General features: G+C 45.4%; 1 protein-coding gene across 3 annotated transcripts in view; it reads left to right on the plus strand.

Annotated features, from left to right (window-relative positions):
- LOC143770095 (rap1 GTPase-GDP dissociation stimulator 1-A-like) overlaps window positions 1-16107 on the plus strand; it is a 405235-nt gene that overhangs the window by 273385 nt on the left and 115743 nt on the right. For all 3 annotated transcript variants that reach the window (XM_077259356.1, XM_077259358.1, XM_077259357.1), the window contains exon 6: window positions 2747-2872. In XM_077259356.1, coding sequence (XP_077115471.1) covers window positions 2747-2872 — 126 coding nt within the window. The remainder of the gene's footprint in view (window positions 1-2746; window positions 2873-16107) is intronic.

Below are 16107 nucleotides of genomic sequence, written 5' to 3' on the forward strand. Positions count from 1 at the left end.
TGGGCGTCCAACAAAAATGATGAAGGGAAATGGAAAATAAAGTCTATGGGGGACAATTTGTGATGCCAACTGCGGTGTTAGGCCAGGATGGCCGACGCTGCTTAGAGGAACCACTGGGGCAGATGGTAACGCAGCGAGGATGGTTCTGCTCCCCACAGGTGGAGCGGGGCCCCATGGCTACCGGTGCAGTTGGTAAGGGATGATAGATGGTGGGGTGCAGGACTGAGGTTACAGGAAATAATTGGAGGATACAGGGATTGCAATTTCTTTTACCTTTTACTGGTGAATTGCAGGTGCTGTCCGGGGTACAAGTTACAGGTGTTGATGGGGTCCGGGCAGCCTGGGAGTAACTTGGAATCCACCTAGCCAGGTGGGTTCAGAGGCCTTCCTTTTGCGCTGTATTCTCTGCCCCATGCTGCCTGAAGCATTACACAAGTTCCTCTCAGTGTCTGTTACTTTTAACCCATATGGTTAACAGCATGAGCCTTTCATGGGCACTGTCTTCTCACTGGTAGCCCCAGGCTCCTGACCTGCTGTGGTGCCTCCAGGTGTCAGATGGGCCAGCAAACCTGCAATCTCCTGCCCTCCAGTTCTAGTTGCTGGACCTTTAGTACCCGTGCAACCACGGACTCCGGTGTCTGGTTCCTTTTGCAATTAATCCTGGGAAGAACTCAGTCACAGCTCCACTCCCAGTCTTTCCCCTCACATGCTTCCTCTCCCTTCCCTGTCTCGCACAGCACTTCCTAACCCCGTCTCCAGACCAGAACTTTTAGGGAAGTTCCCCTGAAACCAGGTTTAGAGCTCTCCCTTCTGGTCTGGAGTCAGGAAGGTGTTGTATGTTTGTGTTACCTGCTAAGGGGATCCCACCTTACTTCCAGGCATGACATCACTCCCCCGTGAGGAAGGCAATGCCATTGTGGCAACCGGACTCCTGGGGTGCCACACTAGCATGCGCTGCATGATTAGGAGATGGTGGTTTGTGGTTGTTGTTCGAGAAGGTGTTTGGTGGATTTATCTGAGACTGTTGCTAGATTTTGGATGTGTGCTAATTCCCCTCCTTCTCCTATTTTGGTTTAACCCCATCCTCCACTCCCCAGTGTTTACCTCTGTTGTTTGTGTGAATATATTTGTATGATTTGGTATTTTTCTTTTATCTCTGTTCATATTACCTTGTTAGTCTGGTTGATGTATTACGGTACACTACTACTCTCCTCTTCCCTGGGTGGGGGAAGGGTACAGACTGAGGGCGGATTTCTCGAACTAAGGCTAGGTTTGTGACCCCTGGCATCTTCACCATTCGAAGTAATTCGAGGAACAGGGTGAGCTAGGGTGGCCCTAGCGTTAGGGACAGGGAATTAGCCCCTGATCCCAGAACACCTGATAACAGAGTTGTGACAACACCGCTCTCACCACAGAGTAGCAGCTTGGTGATAATTCATAGTGTAGACAGAAAGCTGTCAGTAAGGTATATTATACACATCACAGAACTCTTAGGTCATGTGTTCATGTGCCATGTGTTCAGTATTTTTTGCGTTTTTTTCGCTATAAAAACGTGATAAAAACGCAAAAAAATGCAAAAAAAACGCTTACATATGCCTCCCATTATTTTCAGTGTATTTTGCATTTCTTGTGCAAATGTTGCATTTTTTTCCGCGAAAAAATCGCATCGCGGAAAAAAAAGCAACATGTTCATTAAATTTGCGGAATTGCAGGGATTCCGCACACCTAGGAATGCATTGATCTGCTTACTTCCCGCATGGGGCTATGCGCACCATGCGGGAAGTAAGCAGATCATGTGCGGTTGGTACCCAGGGTGGAGGAGAGGAGACTCTCCTCCACGGACTGGGCACCATATAATTGGTAAAAAAAAAAAAGAATTAAAATAAAAAATAGTCATATACTCACCTTCGATGGCCCCCGGAGTCTTCCCGCCTCTCATCGGTGCATGTTGCCGCTTCCGTTCCTATAGATGGTGTGTGTGAAGGACCTGCGATGACGTCGCGGTCACATGACCGCGATGACGTCACGGTCACGTGACCGCGACGTCATCGAAGGTCCTGCACACACACCATCTATAGGAACGGAAGCCGCTGAGGAGCTCGGCTGTTTGTGGAAGGTGAGTATAACCATTTTTTTAATTTTTTTAATTTTTTTTAACATTCTATCTTTTACTATTGATGCTGCATAGGCTGCATCTATAATAAAAAGTTGGTCACACTTGTCAAACAGTATGTTTGACAATTGTGACCAACCTGTCAATCAGTTTTCCAAGCGATGCTACAGATCGCTTGGAAAACTTTAGCATTCTGCAAGCTAATTACGCTTGCAAAATGCTAAAAAAAGCGCGAAAAAAAACGCAAAAAAATTTCCAGTTTTCTTCAGGAAATTTCTGCAAGAAATCCTGGCGTGTGCACATACCCTTACTCTGCTACAGCTTGATCAAATAAAACAGGGTATTCCATGAAAACTACACCAAGCAGCCCAGTAAGTGAAACATCTCTGACTCAGAATTTCTTGCCCTATTTTATGCTGCTCTCAGATTATTTAGCAAAAACCTTCTGACAGATTTTGTTTCAAGAATTTTACCACTCATCATTATAATAGATGGAAAATGCAAGATCGAAAAAACAAAAACAAAATAAAGATAAAATGTAAATTAAAAGATAACATAACATTGGACACGTGTCGCTACAAATTTTGGAAACTGTGGAGTTAATTGTTGTCTCTTTTTCTGTGTGTGTTGCAGAAAGTGCTAAGGAAGCTTTAAGTAAAACTGTGGTTGTTGAGCAGCTGGTAAAGCAGCTGAAGAGGGCAGAAAATCATGAAAGAGTGGAAATTATCATCGAGGTCCTCCAGATGCTGGCAGAGAATGGTTCGTATATGTAGTGTTTATAGTATTTTACCACCTCTCTTGCTAGGAAGCTCACCGCCTGTGTAATGATAGAGAATTTCAGCTGGATGAAGTGAGTCTAGTGGGAAGCCATGTGTATCAAAACAGAACAGGTCAGGCTAGATGGGCATGTGCAAGCTCCATCTGAAGGAAGCAGGATTTCACAGAGGATTGGCAATAACTGGCATCTGTTACAGCACACCATTATGTTTTCACTGCCAGATGGGACAAAGCAATTGTACTGAGTTGCTGGCTTAGGGTCCCTTTCCACTTGCGAGATAAAAAACGGTCCGTAATCTGGACCGAAAAAACGGATGGAACGTATGCGATTGTCATGCGAGTGTCATGCGAGTGCCATGCGATTTTTTAATCGCACCATCCGTATGACATCAGTATGACATCCGTATTGCTGTCCGATTTTTACGCACCAGTGTCCTTTGAAAAGCCGGCAATTCAGCGCCATGTACAGTAAAATCACACTGACAGGTTAGAATAGAGTAGATATATGCACATAGAATGTGTATATATACATATATACATGTCAGTGAGACACCTATATATGTATATTTATATTTAATGCAGCGCTAGATAGCATAAAAGCCACTAATTCAATTGCCGGCTTTTTCCTTCTCCTGCACAAACCCGACAGGATATGAGACATGGTTTACATACAGTAAACCTTCTCATACCCCCATTTTTTTTGCATATTCCACACTACTAATGTTAATAGTGTGTATGTGCAAAATTTGGCCGCTGTAGCTGCTGAAATAAAGGGTTAAATGGCGGAAAAAATTGGCGTGGGCTCCCGCGCAATTTTCTCCGCCAGAGTGGTAAAGCCAGTGACTGAGGGCAGATATTAATAGCCAGGAGAGGGTCCATGGTTATTGGCCCCCCCGTGGCTAAAAACATCTGCCCCCAGCCACCCCAGAAAAGGCACATCTGGAAGATGCGCCTATTCTGGCACTTGGCCACTCTCTTCCCACTCCCTGTAGCGGTGGGATATGGGGTAATGAAGGGTTAATGCCACCTTGCTATTGGAAGGTGACATTAAGCCAGATTAATAATGGAGAGGCGTCAATTATGACACCTATCCATTATTAATCCAATTGTAGGAAAGGGTTAAAAAACACACACACACATGATTGAAAAGTATTTTAATGAAATAAACACAGCGGTTGTTGTAATAATTTATTGTTCTCTCAAATCCATTTGCAGTCCCTCGCTTGGCAACATAATAAACGCACAAGATACATACCTTCTGATGTACTGTCAGGTCCAACGATGTAATCCATCTGAAGGGGTTAACTAATATTACAAGCAGGAGCCCTGCTATAATGCAGCTGTGCTCCGTGCTTGTAATTCCCCAGCGAATGAATGAAATGTAGGTCATTGACCTACATTTCCTTCAGTCGCGGTGAGGCGCCCTCTGCTGGATGTTCTCATGAACTGCAGCCTGGGAACTTTTTCCCACGCTCCAGGTCATATGAGGACATCCACCAGGGGGCGCATCACCGCGACTGAAGGAAATGTAGGTCAATGACCTACATTTCATTCATTCGCTGGGGAATTACAAGCACGGAGCACAGCTGCATTTGCAGGGCTCCTGCCTGTAATATTAGTTAACCCCTTCAGATGGATTACTTCGTGGGACGTGACGGTTCAGCTGAGGGTATGTATCTTGTGCGTTTATTATTTTTTCCAAGCGAGGGTGTTCCTGATGGATTGCGAGAACAATAAATTATTACAACAATCGCTGTGTTTATTTCATTAAAATACTTTTAAATCATGTGTGTGTGTGTTTTTTAACCCTTTCCAACAATTGGATTAATAATGGATAGGTGTCATAATTGACGCCTCTCCATTATTAATCTGGCTTAATGTCACCTTCCAATAGCAAGGTGGCATTAACCCTTCATTACCCCATATCCCACCGCTACAGGGAGTGGGAAGAGAGTGGCCAAGTGCCAGAATAGGCGAATCTTCCAGATGTGCCTTTTCTGGGGTGGCTGGGGGCAGATGTTTTTAGCCACGGGGGGGCCAATAACCATGGACCCTCTCCTGGCTATTAATATCTGCCCTCAGTCACTGGCTTTACCACTCTGGCGGAGAAAATTGCGCGGGAGCCCACGCCAATTTTTTCCGCAATTTAACCCTTTAATTTAACAGCTAGAGCCCCCAAATTGTGCACACAGACACTTGTTACATTAGTGAAGAGGAATATGTAATAAAAAAAGGGATATGAGATGGTTTACTGTATGTAAACCATGTCTCATATCATGTCGGGTTTGTGCAGGAGAAGGAAAAAGCCGGCAATTGAATTAGAGGCTTTTAAGCTATCTAGCGCTGCATTAAATATAAATATACATATATAGGTGTCTCACTGACATATATATATGTATATATACCTATTCTATGTGTATATATCTACTCTATTCTAACCTGTCAGTGTGATTTTACTGTACACCGCGCTGAATTACCGGCTTTTCAAAGGACACTGGTGCGTAATAATCGGACAGAACTCGCATGGTGCGAGTGCTGTGCGATTTTTTTCTCGCACCCATTGACTTGCATTGGCGAGTCTCGTCCGAGAATCGCAGCAATACGCAGCATGCTGCGATTTTTTTCTCAGCCGATCCAGATTTTTCTCAGTCCGATTTCGGCTGAGAAAAAAATCGCAAATGAAAAGCCACCTATTAAATAACATTGGTCAGAGTGCAATCCGATTTTTAATCGGATTGCACGCATCCGTTTTCCTCGCAAGTGGAAAGGGACCCTTAAACTGACTGTGTCAATCCTTTGCCATCGACTTGACTATAAAGGTAAAAGTGTGTGCAACCAGTATACATTTGCGAAAGTGTAAAACATTCATGCATATTTGATAAGTCACTTACTTATGGGAAAAGGAAACATTTGTAAACAGTTTGATATTTTAAATTAATTTGGCTATCGAATGGAAACTCTAGGAAAATTAAATTGAAGGAAATAACGTGCTGTGCCCTATTGCACTAAACTGGTTATCTAGCAAAAACACTAATGAAGAAAGCGAAAAATCAACTTAGAGTCACGCATTTTAATTTATTAAAGGAAAATTAAGAAATACAGTGCATATAAAAAAAATTACATATAAATACATTCAAGCGCTTCTCTTGTTAAAGTGAACAACCAGCTTTTATCATTGGGTCATTGTTATCTCCAAAATTAGCTGCTAAATTATCTTTCAATAAAATAAATTCCTAAATATGGCAGTCACAGCTTTGGTTTTTTCAGATACATAAAGTCAAGCCCCTTACATAAATGTATCACCATATTCTGGCTACCTAAAGACACCACAAGGGGGCACTTCAGAGGTTCATGTATACCGTTTTACTTCTGAGCTTACTCTAAAAATAATAACAGTATAAAATTAGTACATTTCTGTGCTTATTTTTTGCATTTAAAATCTTTGAATTCAATGAAATTTAAAGGTAATATGTCAGTTAATTAATGCTGCCCTGATCGCAAGCAGCATAAGGGCTCATACCCACCTGAGTAAAACTTTTGGTCCAGAAAAGTAGGACTACTGTCATGCAAGTGCATGCGATATTCAAGTTAGTACAATCCGATTTTTCACACCTAGCATCTGATTGACATTCAAATGCCATGCGATTGTTATCCGATTGCAATGTGATTTTAACATGAGCTTTTACATAGAGCAATTCTCGATGTCATTTACACATAGTTTTCAAAGGGACAGCTGAGAACTGATGTTTTTATCCTGGGGGGCAATATCCATGGCCCCTCTCTAGGCTATTAATATCAGCCCGCAGCTGTCTACCTAGCCTTTGCTGGTTATTAATTATAGGGGGACCCTACATCATTTTTATTTTTAAGGTCCCCTATTTTAAAAGCCAGTAAAGGCTAAGTATACAGTTGTGAGTTGATATTAATAGCCTGGGAAGCTCCATGGGTATTACCCCCTTCCTAGGCTATATTCATCTGCCTGCAGCTGTCAGCTTTCCCTCTGCTGGTTAAAAAAAATATGCGGGAACCCACTCCGTTTTTTTCATAAAAATAATCTTTTAATAATTAAATACATTCACACTGAGATGCAGCTGCACACACACTGTACTAATTGTATATGTCACTGACATCTATATGTCTATCTATTCTACGTGTGTATACTGTATGTAATCTATCTATTGTTTCCTGTGATTTTACTGTACGCGGCAGATGAATTGCCGGTTTTTCAAAGGAGATCGGTGTGTAAAAATCGGACAGCACCTATTGACTTGTATTGGCGAGTTTCATCCAAGATATGCGGCAAATCACAGCATGCTGCACTATTTTTCACAGTAAGAATAATGCTAAGAAAAAAATTGCAGATGAAATGTAACCCATTGAATAACATTGGTAAGAGTGCAATCTGATTTTTTTATTGGTTTGCACTCTTCCATTTTTCTCGCAAGTGAGTATGACCCCTAAATCAGAGTCTGGCAGTACTATTGCTGTAAGAAATATTCTCCCTGAAGCTTCAGCATTTCAAAGAAAATACAAATTAGACCTACCAGTAATTATATTTCCAGGAGTCCATCATGACAGCATGTCAGGAGGTATTTCCGTATATCCTCTAGGGACAGGAAACACACAAGAGGTTAAAAGCCTCCCTTCCTCCTCAACCCCAGTGTCTTTTACCAATCACTACACCAGGATGGATGCAACTCTATTTTATTTAACTCTTACACACAAATGTTAACTCACATTAGTTTCAAAGTTCAGGGGAGGGAATGTAATGGTGCTGTCATGAGGGAATCCTGGAAATATAATTACCGGTAGGTTTAATTTGTATTTTCCCAGGACGTCCTTCATGACAGCATGTCAGGAGAAATACCAAATAAATGGCATTCTAGGGTGGGACCACTGCCTGTAGGATCTTTCATCCGTAGGACAATTGCTGACCTGACATCATATCTAACTTATAATGTCTACAGAAGGTTGTTATATTGGACCAAGTTGCTGCCCTGCAAATCTGGTCTATGGAAGCCCCTGCTCTTTCGGCCCAGGAAACAGAAATTGCTCTTATAGAGTGGGCTTTAATTTTAAGAGGGGGATCTTTTTTCTCTGACTCATATGCTAGTGCTGTGGTAGACGTGATCCACCTAGACAAAGTTAATTTAGAAGCTTTTTTACCCTGATTTTTCCCAGCATATTGCAATGAAAGATTTGAATCCTGCCTCCAAGAAGCTGTGACCTCTACATAGCGCATCACTGCTCTTCTCACGTCTAGTGTGTGTGAAACAGCCTTTCCTTCTTGTTTTTTGGAAGATGACAAAAAGATGGAAGAATAATCTCTTGGCTTAAATTTGACTCTGACACTACCTTCAGTAAAAAGGACGGTTCAAGACTAAATATTAACCGATCCTCTATGATCTATAAGTAGGGATCCATGACTGACAGTGCCTGTAATTCACCCAAACGTTTCACCGAGGTAACTGCCACTAGGAATGCCGTCTTCATAGAGAGGAAGTGGATGCTAGATTCTTCTTGGGACTCATAGGGGGATCTGCACAGTGTATTTAACACAAGGTTTAGGTCCCAAGGAGGCACAGTTTTTGACTGTGGGTCTTAATCTGGTAATGGCTCGAGAGAACCTTGCTACCCAAGGGTGGTCCGCTAAAGGAAAGTCCATAAAAGCACTAAGGGCAGAGATCTGCACCTTCAGTGTGCTAGGCTTTAGGCCCATCTCGATTCCCTCCTGGAGGAAGTCCAATACTCTGGGAATGTCTGGGCAGGCTGTGCTCAAAGTAGATTCGCCCACGTAAGAACAGAACCTCTTCCATATCTTGGAATAGATCGCTGATGTTATTGGTTTCCTACGCGCCTGCATAGTAGCTATTACCCTGTCTGACAATCCCCTGGAACCTAGGATTTTCCGCTCATGATCCAGGCCATCAGGCGCAGAAGACGAGAGTGTTGGTGCCAGAGGGGACCTTGTGACAGCAGATCGGGTCTGTCTGGAAGTAGAACTGGATCTTCCAGAGTCATGCGGTGCAACATTGGAAACCAACTCCTCTTCGGCCAGAAGGGAGCTACCAATATCACTGCGGCCTGATCTTTTTTTAATTTCCTCAGTATTCACGATATGAGGGGAAAAGGAGGGAATGTGTACAGAAGACTTTCTTCCCAACTCTGAGATAGGGCATCTATGCCTTCTGGGCTGTCGGCTGGATTTATTGAGAAGAATCTTGCCACCTTCGCTTTCTTCTGGGTTGCAAACAGGTCTACACATGGTGTTCCCCATCTCCGGGTCAGCTGGTGGAATATCTCTGGGTTCAGTTCCCACTCTGAGGGCCAAAGTTTCTCCCTGCTGAGATAATCTGCCCTTATGTTCTCGGAACCTTTCAAGTGCACGGTGGAGATGGACCGGACGTTTCTTTCAGCCCACTGAAAAATATTTTCGGCTAAGGTCTGCAGGACTTGGCCTCTTGGACCTCCCTGGCGTCTCAAGAAGGAAACCGCTGTGTTATTGTCCGACAGGACTTTTACATGTCGATCTCGGACCGTGTCCTGACAGAGTTGCAGTCTCCCATACAGCTTTTAGATCTCTGTAATTGGAGAATCTTCTCCGGTCTTCCGGGCCCCATGTGCCCTGTAGAAAACAACCCTCTACCTCTGCACCCCATCCACTCAAACTTACATCAGTGGTAATTCAGATGCAGGGGGAAAGGATCCAAGACACTCCTCTTCTGAGATTGTCCCTGGATGTCCACCATGACAGGGAATGTTTTAGACCGGTGGGGACTGCCATCTTTTTGTCTAGGCCCAAGGGATGCCTGTTCCAGGACGTAAGGACTGCACTTTGAAGTCGTCTTGAGTGGGCCTGACTCCAACGTACACTTAGGATGCAGGATGTCATCACTCCTAGGATCCTCATGACGTATCTGATGGAGGTCATTGTCTTCCTCTGTAATGCACAGATCCTGCTTCTGATCTCCTCCTGCTCTACATGGGGTAGGTAGGACATCCTGCCATGGGAATTGAGGAGGACCCATAAGAACACCTTCTGGGTCCCTGGATGTAAATTGGATTTTTTTCCAGTTTGTTTGCCACCCTATGGCCTCCAGTGCGGGATAGTTGTTTGAGGTGTATAGCCGAGTCTGCTACCAGCAGGATGTCATCCAGGTAGAGGACCACGATAATCCCTTGTTTCCTCAGAAAGGCTGCCAGCTCCTTCATTATTTTCGTAAAGATGCACGGGGCTGAAGATAGGCCAAATCGGAGGCATGTGAACTGGAAATGATGGTTTGAATCGTGATGGTATAGAGCGAACCTCAGATATTGGCGGTGGTCTGGATGAATCGGCACATGATAATATGCATCTCTTAGATCTAAAGTGCACATGGTGTTGTCTCTCTCTATCAGTTTGATGGCAGATTTTATTGTCTCCATTGTGAGTCTTTTGTATCTTACCCACTGATTCAGGGGTTTCAGATTTATGATGGTGCGATATTTGCCCGAAGGCTTTTTTATGGAGAATAGGGAGGAGTAGTGGTCCTGATGTACTTCTACAATAGGTACCGGCTCGACCACCTCCAATTCTAAAAGATTTCTGACATCTGTCCAGAGCCTGCTTTGCGCGGAAAGGGATTGGGGTTTGGTGATGCAAAACCGATGGGGAGGGAGATGGGCAAAATCTATCCTGTAACCTTCTCCTATGGTTCGCAGGATCCATTTGCTGCGGGTTATGGCTCCCCACTCTGTTTGAAAAAACTGCAGTCTCCCTCCTACTTTCCTGGCGTCAAGACATTCTATGTGCGACGGAGGACGATTGGGTGACTCTACCCTTACCTCCCTTGGGTGGACAGTTCGTCAATCCAGATGCACATGGACCTAGCTACCAAGGTGGCTGCTATGTTGGTGTTAATAATCGCCGCCGTGGACTCCCAGCTTCTTCTCAACAGACCCTTTGCCTCCCTGTCCATGGCGTCTCGCAGGCAGGAAGAGTCCTCAAATGGCATAGAGGTCTTTTTGCCACTCTGGCAATAGGAATGTCCACTTTAGGGATTTCCTCCCATTCTTTGATTTCTGAAGTATCAAAAGGAAGACGGGCTTTAAAGTCACGAGGGATGACCAGGCGCTTCTCCGTATCTTCCCATTCTTGCAGGATCATGGCTCTAATATGCTGGTTGACTGGGAACACTATTTCTTTGTGTTCTGAGACTGCCGAACGTCTTGTCCTGAACCGTGCGAGGGAACTCTGTTTCTTCAATTTTCATGGTTGCTCTCACCACTTTCAATAGGTCGCCCGTATTTTCAGATGAGAAAAAATCAGACTCATACACAAAACAATTATGTCCAGAGTGTGTTGCAAAACTCCTAAAGAGGAACAGACATCCTTCCTGATGGATATATTATTATCAGGCAAGAAGTCCAGAACACCGTTGTTAATCTCATGCCGCCACAGCCAGATCCAAGCACCTCCCGTCATAATAGAGCCCGATGGGAGATGGAGGAATCCTCAGAGGAAGCATACCCTTACTCGTACTACTCAGAGGAAGAGCCTGAAGCCAAGGAAGAAGGTTTTTCCCAGAGGACCTATGCCCACCATGCGGGAAGTAAGCAGATTATGTGCGGTTGGTACCCAGGGTGGAGGAGAGGAGACTCTCCTCCACGGACTGGGCACCATATAATTGGTTAAAAACAAAAGAATTAAAATAAAAAATAGTGATATACTCACCCTCTGATGGCCCCAGAAGTGTTCCCGCCTCTCCGGTGCATGCTCTCTCTTCCGTTCCTATAGATGGTGTGGTTCAGGACCTGTGATGATGTCGCTGTCTTGTGATTGGTCACTTGACCGCTCATGTGACTCACGCGATCAATCACAAGCCGCGACGTCATCGAAGGTCCTGAACCACACCGGCATCTATAGGATCGGACGCCGCTGAGGAGATTGGCTGTCTGCTGAGGGTGAGTATAACCATTTTTTTATTTTTTTTATTATTTTTAAACATTCTATCTTTTACTATAGATGCTGCATAAGCAGCATCTATAGTAAAAAGTTGGTCACACTTGTCAAACAGTATGTTTGACAAGTGTGACCAACTTGTCAGTCAGTTTTCCAAGCGATGCTACAGATCGCTTGGAAAACTTTAGCATTCTGCAAGCTAATTACGCTTGCAGAATGCTAAAAAAAACGCGAAAAAACCGGAAAAAAAACACACAAAAAATGCGGATTTCTTGCAGAAAATTTCCGGTTTTCTTCAGGAAATTTCTGCAAGAAATCCGGACGTGTGCACATACCCTGACTCAATAGCCAGCTGATTAGGTGGAGAGAATGTCAACACTGTAGATTGACCTTGCAGTTCAGGAACAAGAAAAGTCTGGAGACTTGACAGTTCCAAACGCAGAACCATGCTGGGTCTTCGGACCGGAACGGGCAGCAGAGTATCCGGCTCAGAACGACCGACGGGCGGACTGGTCAACAAGTGGAAAAGAAATTTCTTTGAATATAATGCTCCAATTTGGAGCAGTAGTTGTCCCTTCGACACTGGACTGTTCATAAGTAGGGCTCGGCCATCACCAAACACCTTCACAGGATTCTGGAGCAGTGGAACAGGAACCACACTTAGACTCTGTCTGGTTAGCAGCTTGAATACATCTGCAGGGCAGAAGCTCCCACAAGGCACCGGAACAGACACAGACTTTAACGGAAGGGAGTTATTTTCACCAAGGGCAGTCTCTCCTACTGGCCCAAGGTTCTGAAGCTTTAGATCCTTTGGACAGATGCCGTCCGGGTGTTCCTCACAGCCGCAGCAATACAGTAAGCCCTTCTTACGACTGGTCGTAGACTGATGCTTTGCCAGTCCACTCTTGACAGTCTTTTTGGGTTCTATTTGAGTAGCTGCTTTAACGGGTAGAGGAACTGGAGGGTCACAGACGGTCATGGCTTGATGTGGGGATTTCTTCATGGGTTTCGCCCATCTGGAGCGCCTCTCAGATCTAGATGGGGAAGACTTCACAGGAGCAGCAGGACGAGGTATGTCAAAGACTCTACGGAAGGCCACTAGGAAGGCCCCAAGACTCATGACGATAGGATCCCCTGCTTCCCAGAGGGGACAAATCCATAATAAAGCATCTCCTGCTAGGTAGGACATAATGTAACCCACCTTTAACCGGTCAGAGGGGAAACAAGCTGCATTCTGCAGGATGTAGCGCAAGCACTGTTCCAGGAAGCTTTGGCATTCTTCTGGATTCCCATAGAACCTAGGCGGGTCTGCTGGGTTGTGCTCCTCCTCATAGGCCTGAAGTTGCTTGAAGAGAGCATTAGAGACTATAATTGGGTCAGAAGTCTCTTCAATCTGAACCACCCTTGGTGGAACAAATTTTTCAGGTTGCTCATACGGGCAGGAAAAAAGTTCATCATGCTTTGCGAGTGGTAGGACATGGAATACAGCGGAGGCCATGGCCTGTGCAAACTGTCACACTCACGCCCTGACTGGGGGGCGTGAGCTCAGGGGGTTTGTGGCCCCACTGTGCCGCAAACCAGACTTCCCTGGAAGGGGTGTGACTATGACAGCTGCCTGGGTTTTCACTGGAGCCTCTGATGGTGAGGTCAGGCTTGTGCAGCAGGCAGCTGCCAGGTGCTACTCCAGGGTGGTGTCTGGCTGTGGCTGCCGATCCCACTTGGAGAACAGGAACCCTAGGACAGGTGCGGGCTTCAGGCAGGACTGGCAGAAGAGCACGGCTGAAACTCAGACGAGTAGGCTGGCACAGCTGAGACACAGGGCTGGCAGAGACATGGCAGAGAACACAGGACTGGCAGGCACAGCAGAGAACACAGGGCTGGCAGGCACGGCAGAGAACACAGGGCTGGCAGGCACGGCAGAGAACACAGGGCTGGCAGGCACGGCAGAGAACACAGGGCTGGCAGGCACGGCAGAGAACACAGGGCTGGCAGGCATGGCAGAGAAAACAGGGCTGGCAGGCATGGCAGAGAACACAGGGCTGGCAGGCACGGCAGAGAACACAGGGCTGGCAAGCACGGCAGAGAACTCAGGGCTGGAAGGCACAGCAGAGAACACAGGGCTGGCAGGCACGGCAGAGAACACAGGGCTGGCAGGCACGGCAGAGAACACAGGGAAGGTTGGTGTGGTGTATGAAGGAACAGGTAGGGACCTGTTCACACAAGAGGTGCAGGTATGGATATGTAGTATGAATGAACAGGTAGGGACCTGTTCACACTGAAAGTGCAGGTATGGATATGTAGTATGAAGGAAAGGAGAAAGAAGGAACAGGTTGGGACCTGTTCACACAGGAAGAGAAGAGCAAGGCTGCAGAAGCTAAGCAGAGCGGAGCCACAAGGAATGTGGAGAGGAGCTGCAGCAGGAGATTACTGCAGCAGCAGAAGATAAGCAGAGTAGAAAGGAGCAGATACGCAGGAGTGCGGATCAGAGGTAAAGCCACAAAGGTACAGAGCAGGCAGAGCCACAAGAGTGCGGAGCATAAGCAGACTGAACACAAGGAAAGACTCAACAGGGAAGGAAGCCACAGACAAGGAGACCGAGATAAGACTAAGTTCAGACAAGGAAATGGAACAAGACAAGAAACAAGAACAAAGACACAGGTACCAGGATATTCTGCCTACTGGAGGGGCAGAAAACAAGATCAAGGCAAGGACACAGAGAAAAGCCTCTAGAGAGGGAGTAACACAGAGCAAGGCCTGGCAAACTCAGAAGCTAAACACAAACTGAGCTAACACATTGCACAGGCCCAGTCCACTGGGTGGAGCTGCACTAAATACTGGAGGCCTCCTGGCAATTGGTTAGGAACAGATTACACAGATGCACCTGATTCCTATAAGAACCAGAGGGTTCAGGCGCCGCCCCTCTATGCACACAGCCAGGAAGCATGCAGAGAGCAGAGACACAGAACATGGAGCTGGCGAGAAACAGAAATCGCAACATGACCTGGAGCAGTGGGTAAGATATTGAGAGATGAGAGGCCATGTCGTGATGCCAGCAGAGTTGTTACATATACTTGGCTACAGAAGACCTCCTGAAACCCGAGTTCACATTTCAAGGATGCCAGAAAGAAGTGGTTGAAGTGAGCCCCAAGGTCCGCAATCATTTGAGTTCTGTCTGGATATCTGCGCACGCCGTCTCAATCTTCTTTATGGTTCTGGTCACCCCTCTCTGGTTTTCATCACGCGGCTCTGGTTCTGATCACACAGCTTTGGTTCAGACTGAGTTCTACCTTTGTTATTCTCTCCAGCACTGGTAATTGTGTGGCTAAAAGCTCAGCTTAGCTGCTTCTTTCATACATCTGTCCTGCTACATGTTCAGAAGTCAACTCCTCCTCCTATCTATCCTCCTGAGCCTTTTATCATTCTTAACCGCAACACAGCTATCACATGACCTGGTGCCCTTTCGTATCTCCTTTCTCCAGCAAACACGCCATTCTAGATACATATCCTGTTTGCTGTCTTTTTGTTCTTGTCCTTACAGTCTCTGGCAGCTAGATAGCAATTTTCACTTATTTAAGCTTCAGATATACTGTTATGATAGTGTAACAACTCACTAGGGAAAATAGGTAATACACTAAAAACTACAACTGACCGTGACGGTTGCTGTACAGACTAGAGATCCTGACCCCAAAGTCCCTAATGGTTCCTGCGTGAGCCGAGATAGAACTAACCACAGACTAGTTGATGTCAACTTGGACCTATACTGTCTGAAAGACAATAGAGCACTTCACGTTCCTCCTAAACAGCCGGAGGGCAAACCAGAGTGCAAATTACCTATGGAAGGAAAAGTGTGCTGAAATAGAAGGAGATCCCAGAATGAGAAAAATACACCACAAAATAAAAAATAAAGAATTAAGTACATACTCTTACAAAATATGCCACCTACTTTCTAAAAAGAAACAGAAGATAGGTGCAGGGTGAAGAACAAACAGCAGAGCGATAAACCCGAACTGGTCTTTCACTGACTGGTTTAAACTACAGCAGTATGACTAGACATCCAAATGAGACTGTCAGCAGCAGGAAATACCAGCAGGGGAAAAGGCTATATAGCCACACCCATAAGGTGATAGGGAAGACAAATAGACAAATGAGTAAATAAAAACACCTGTTACCCTAAAAAGACTGAAGCAAAAATAACAGGTGTATCTCTTGTGGGTCAGTGGACAGAGAAGCCAACCACAAAGCACAGACCCAAAGGTTCAAATCCAGACACATAACA

The sequence above is a fragment of the Ranitomeya variabilis genome, chromosome 4 (genome assembly GCF_051348905.1).
Source record: "Ranitomeya variabilis isolate aRanVar5 chromosome 4, aRanVar5.hap1, whole genome shotgun sequence".
NCBI classification, from domain to species: Eukaryota; Metazoa; Chordata; class Amphibia; order Anura; family Dendrobatidae; genus Ranitomeya; species Ranitomeya variabilis.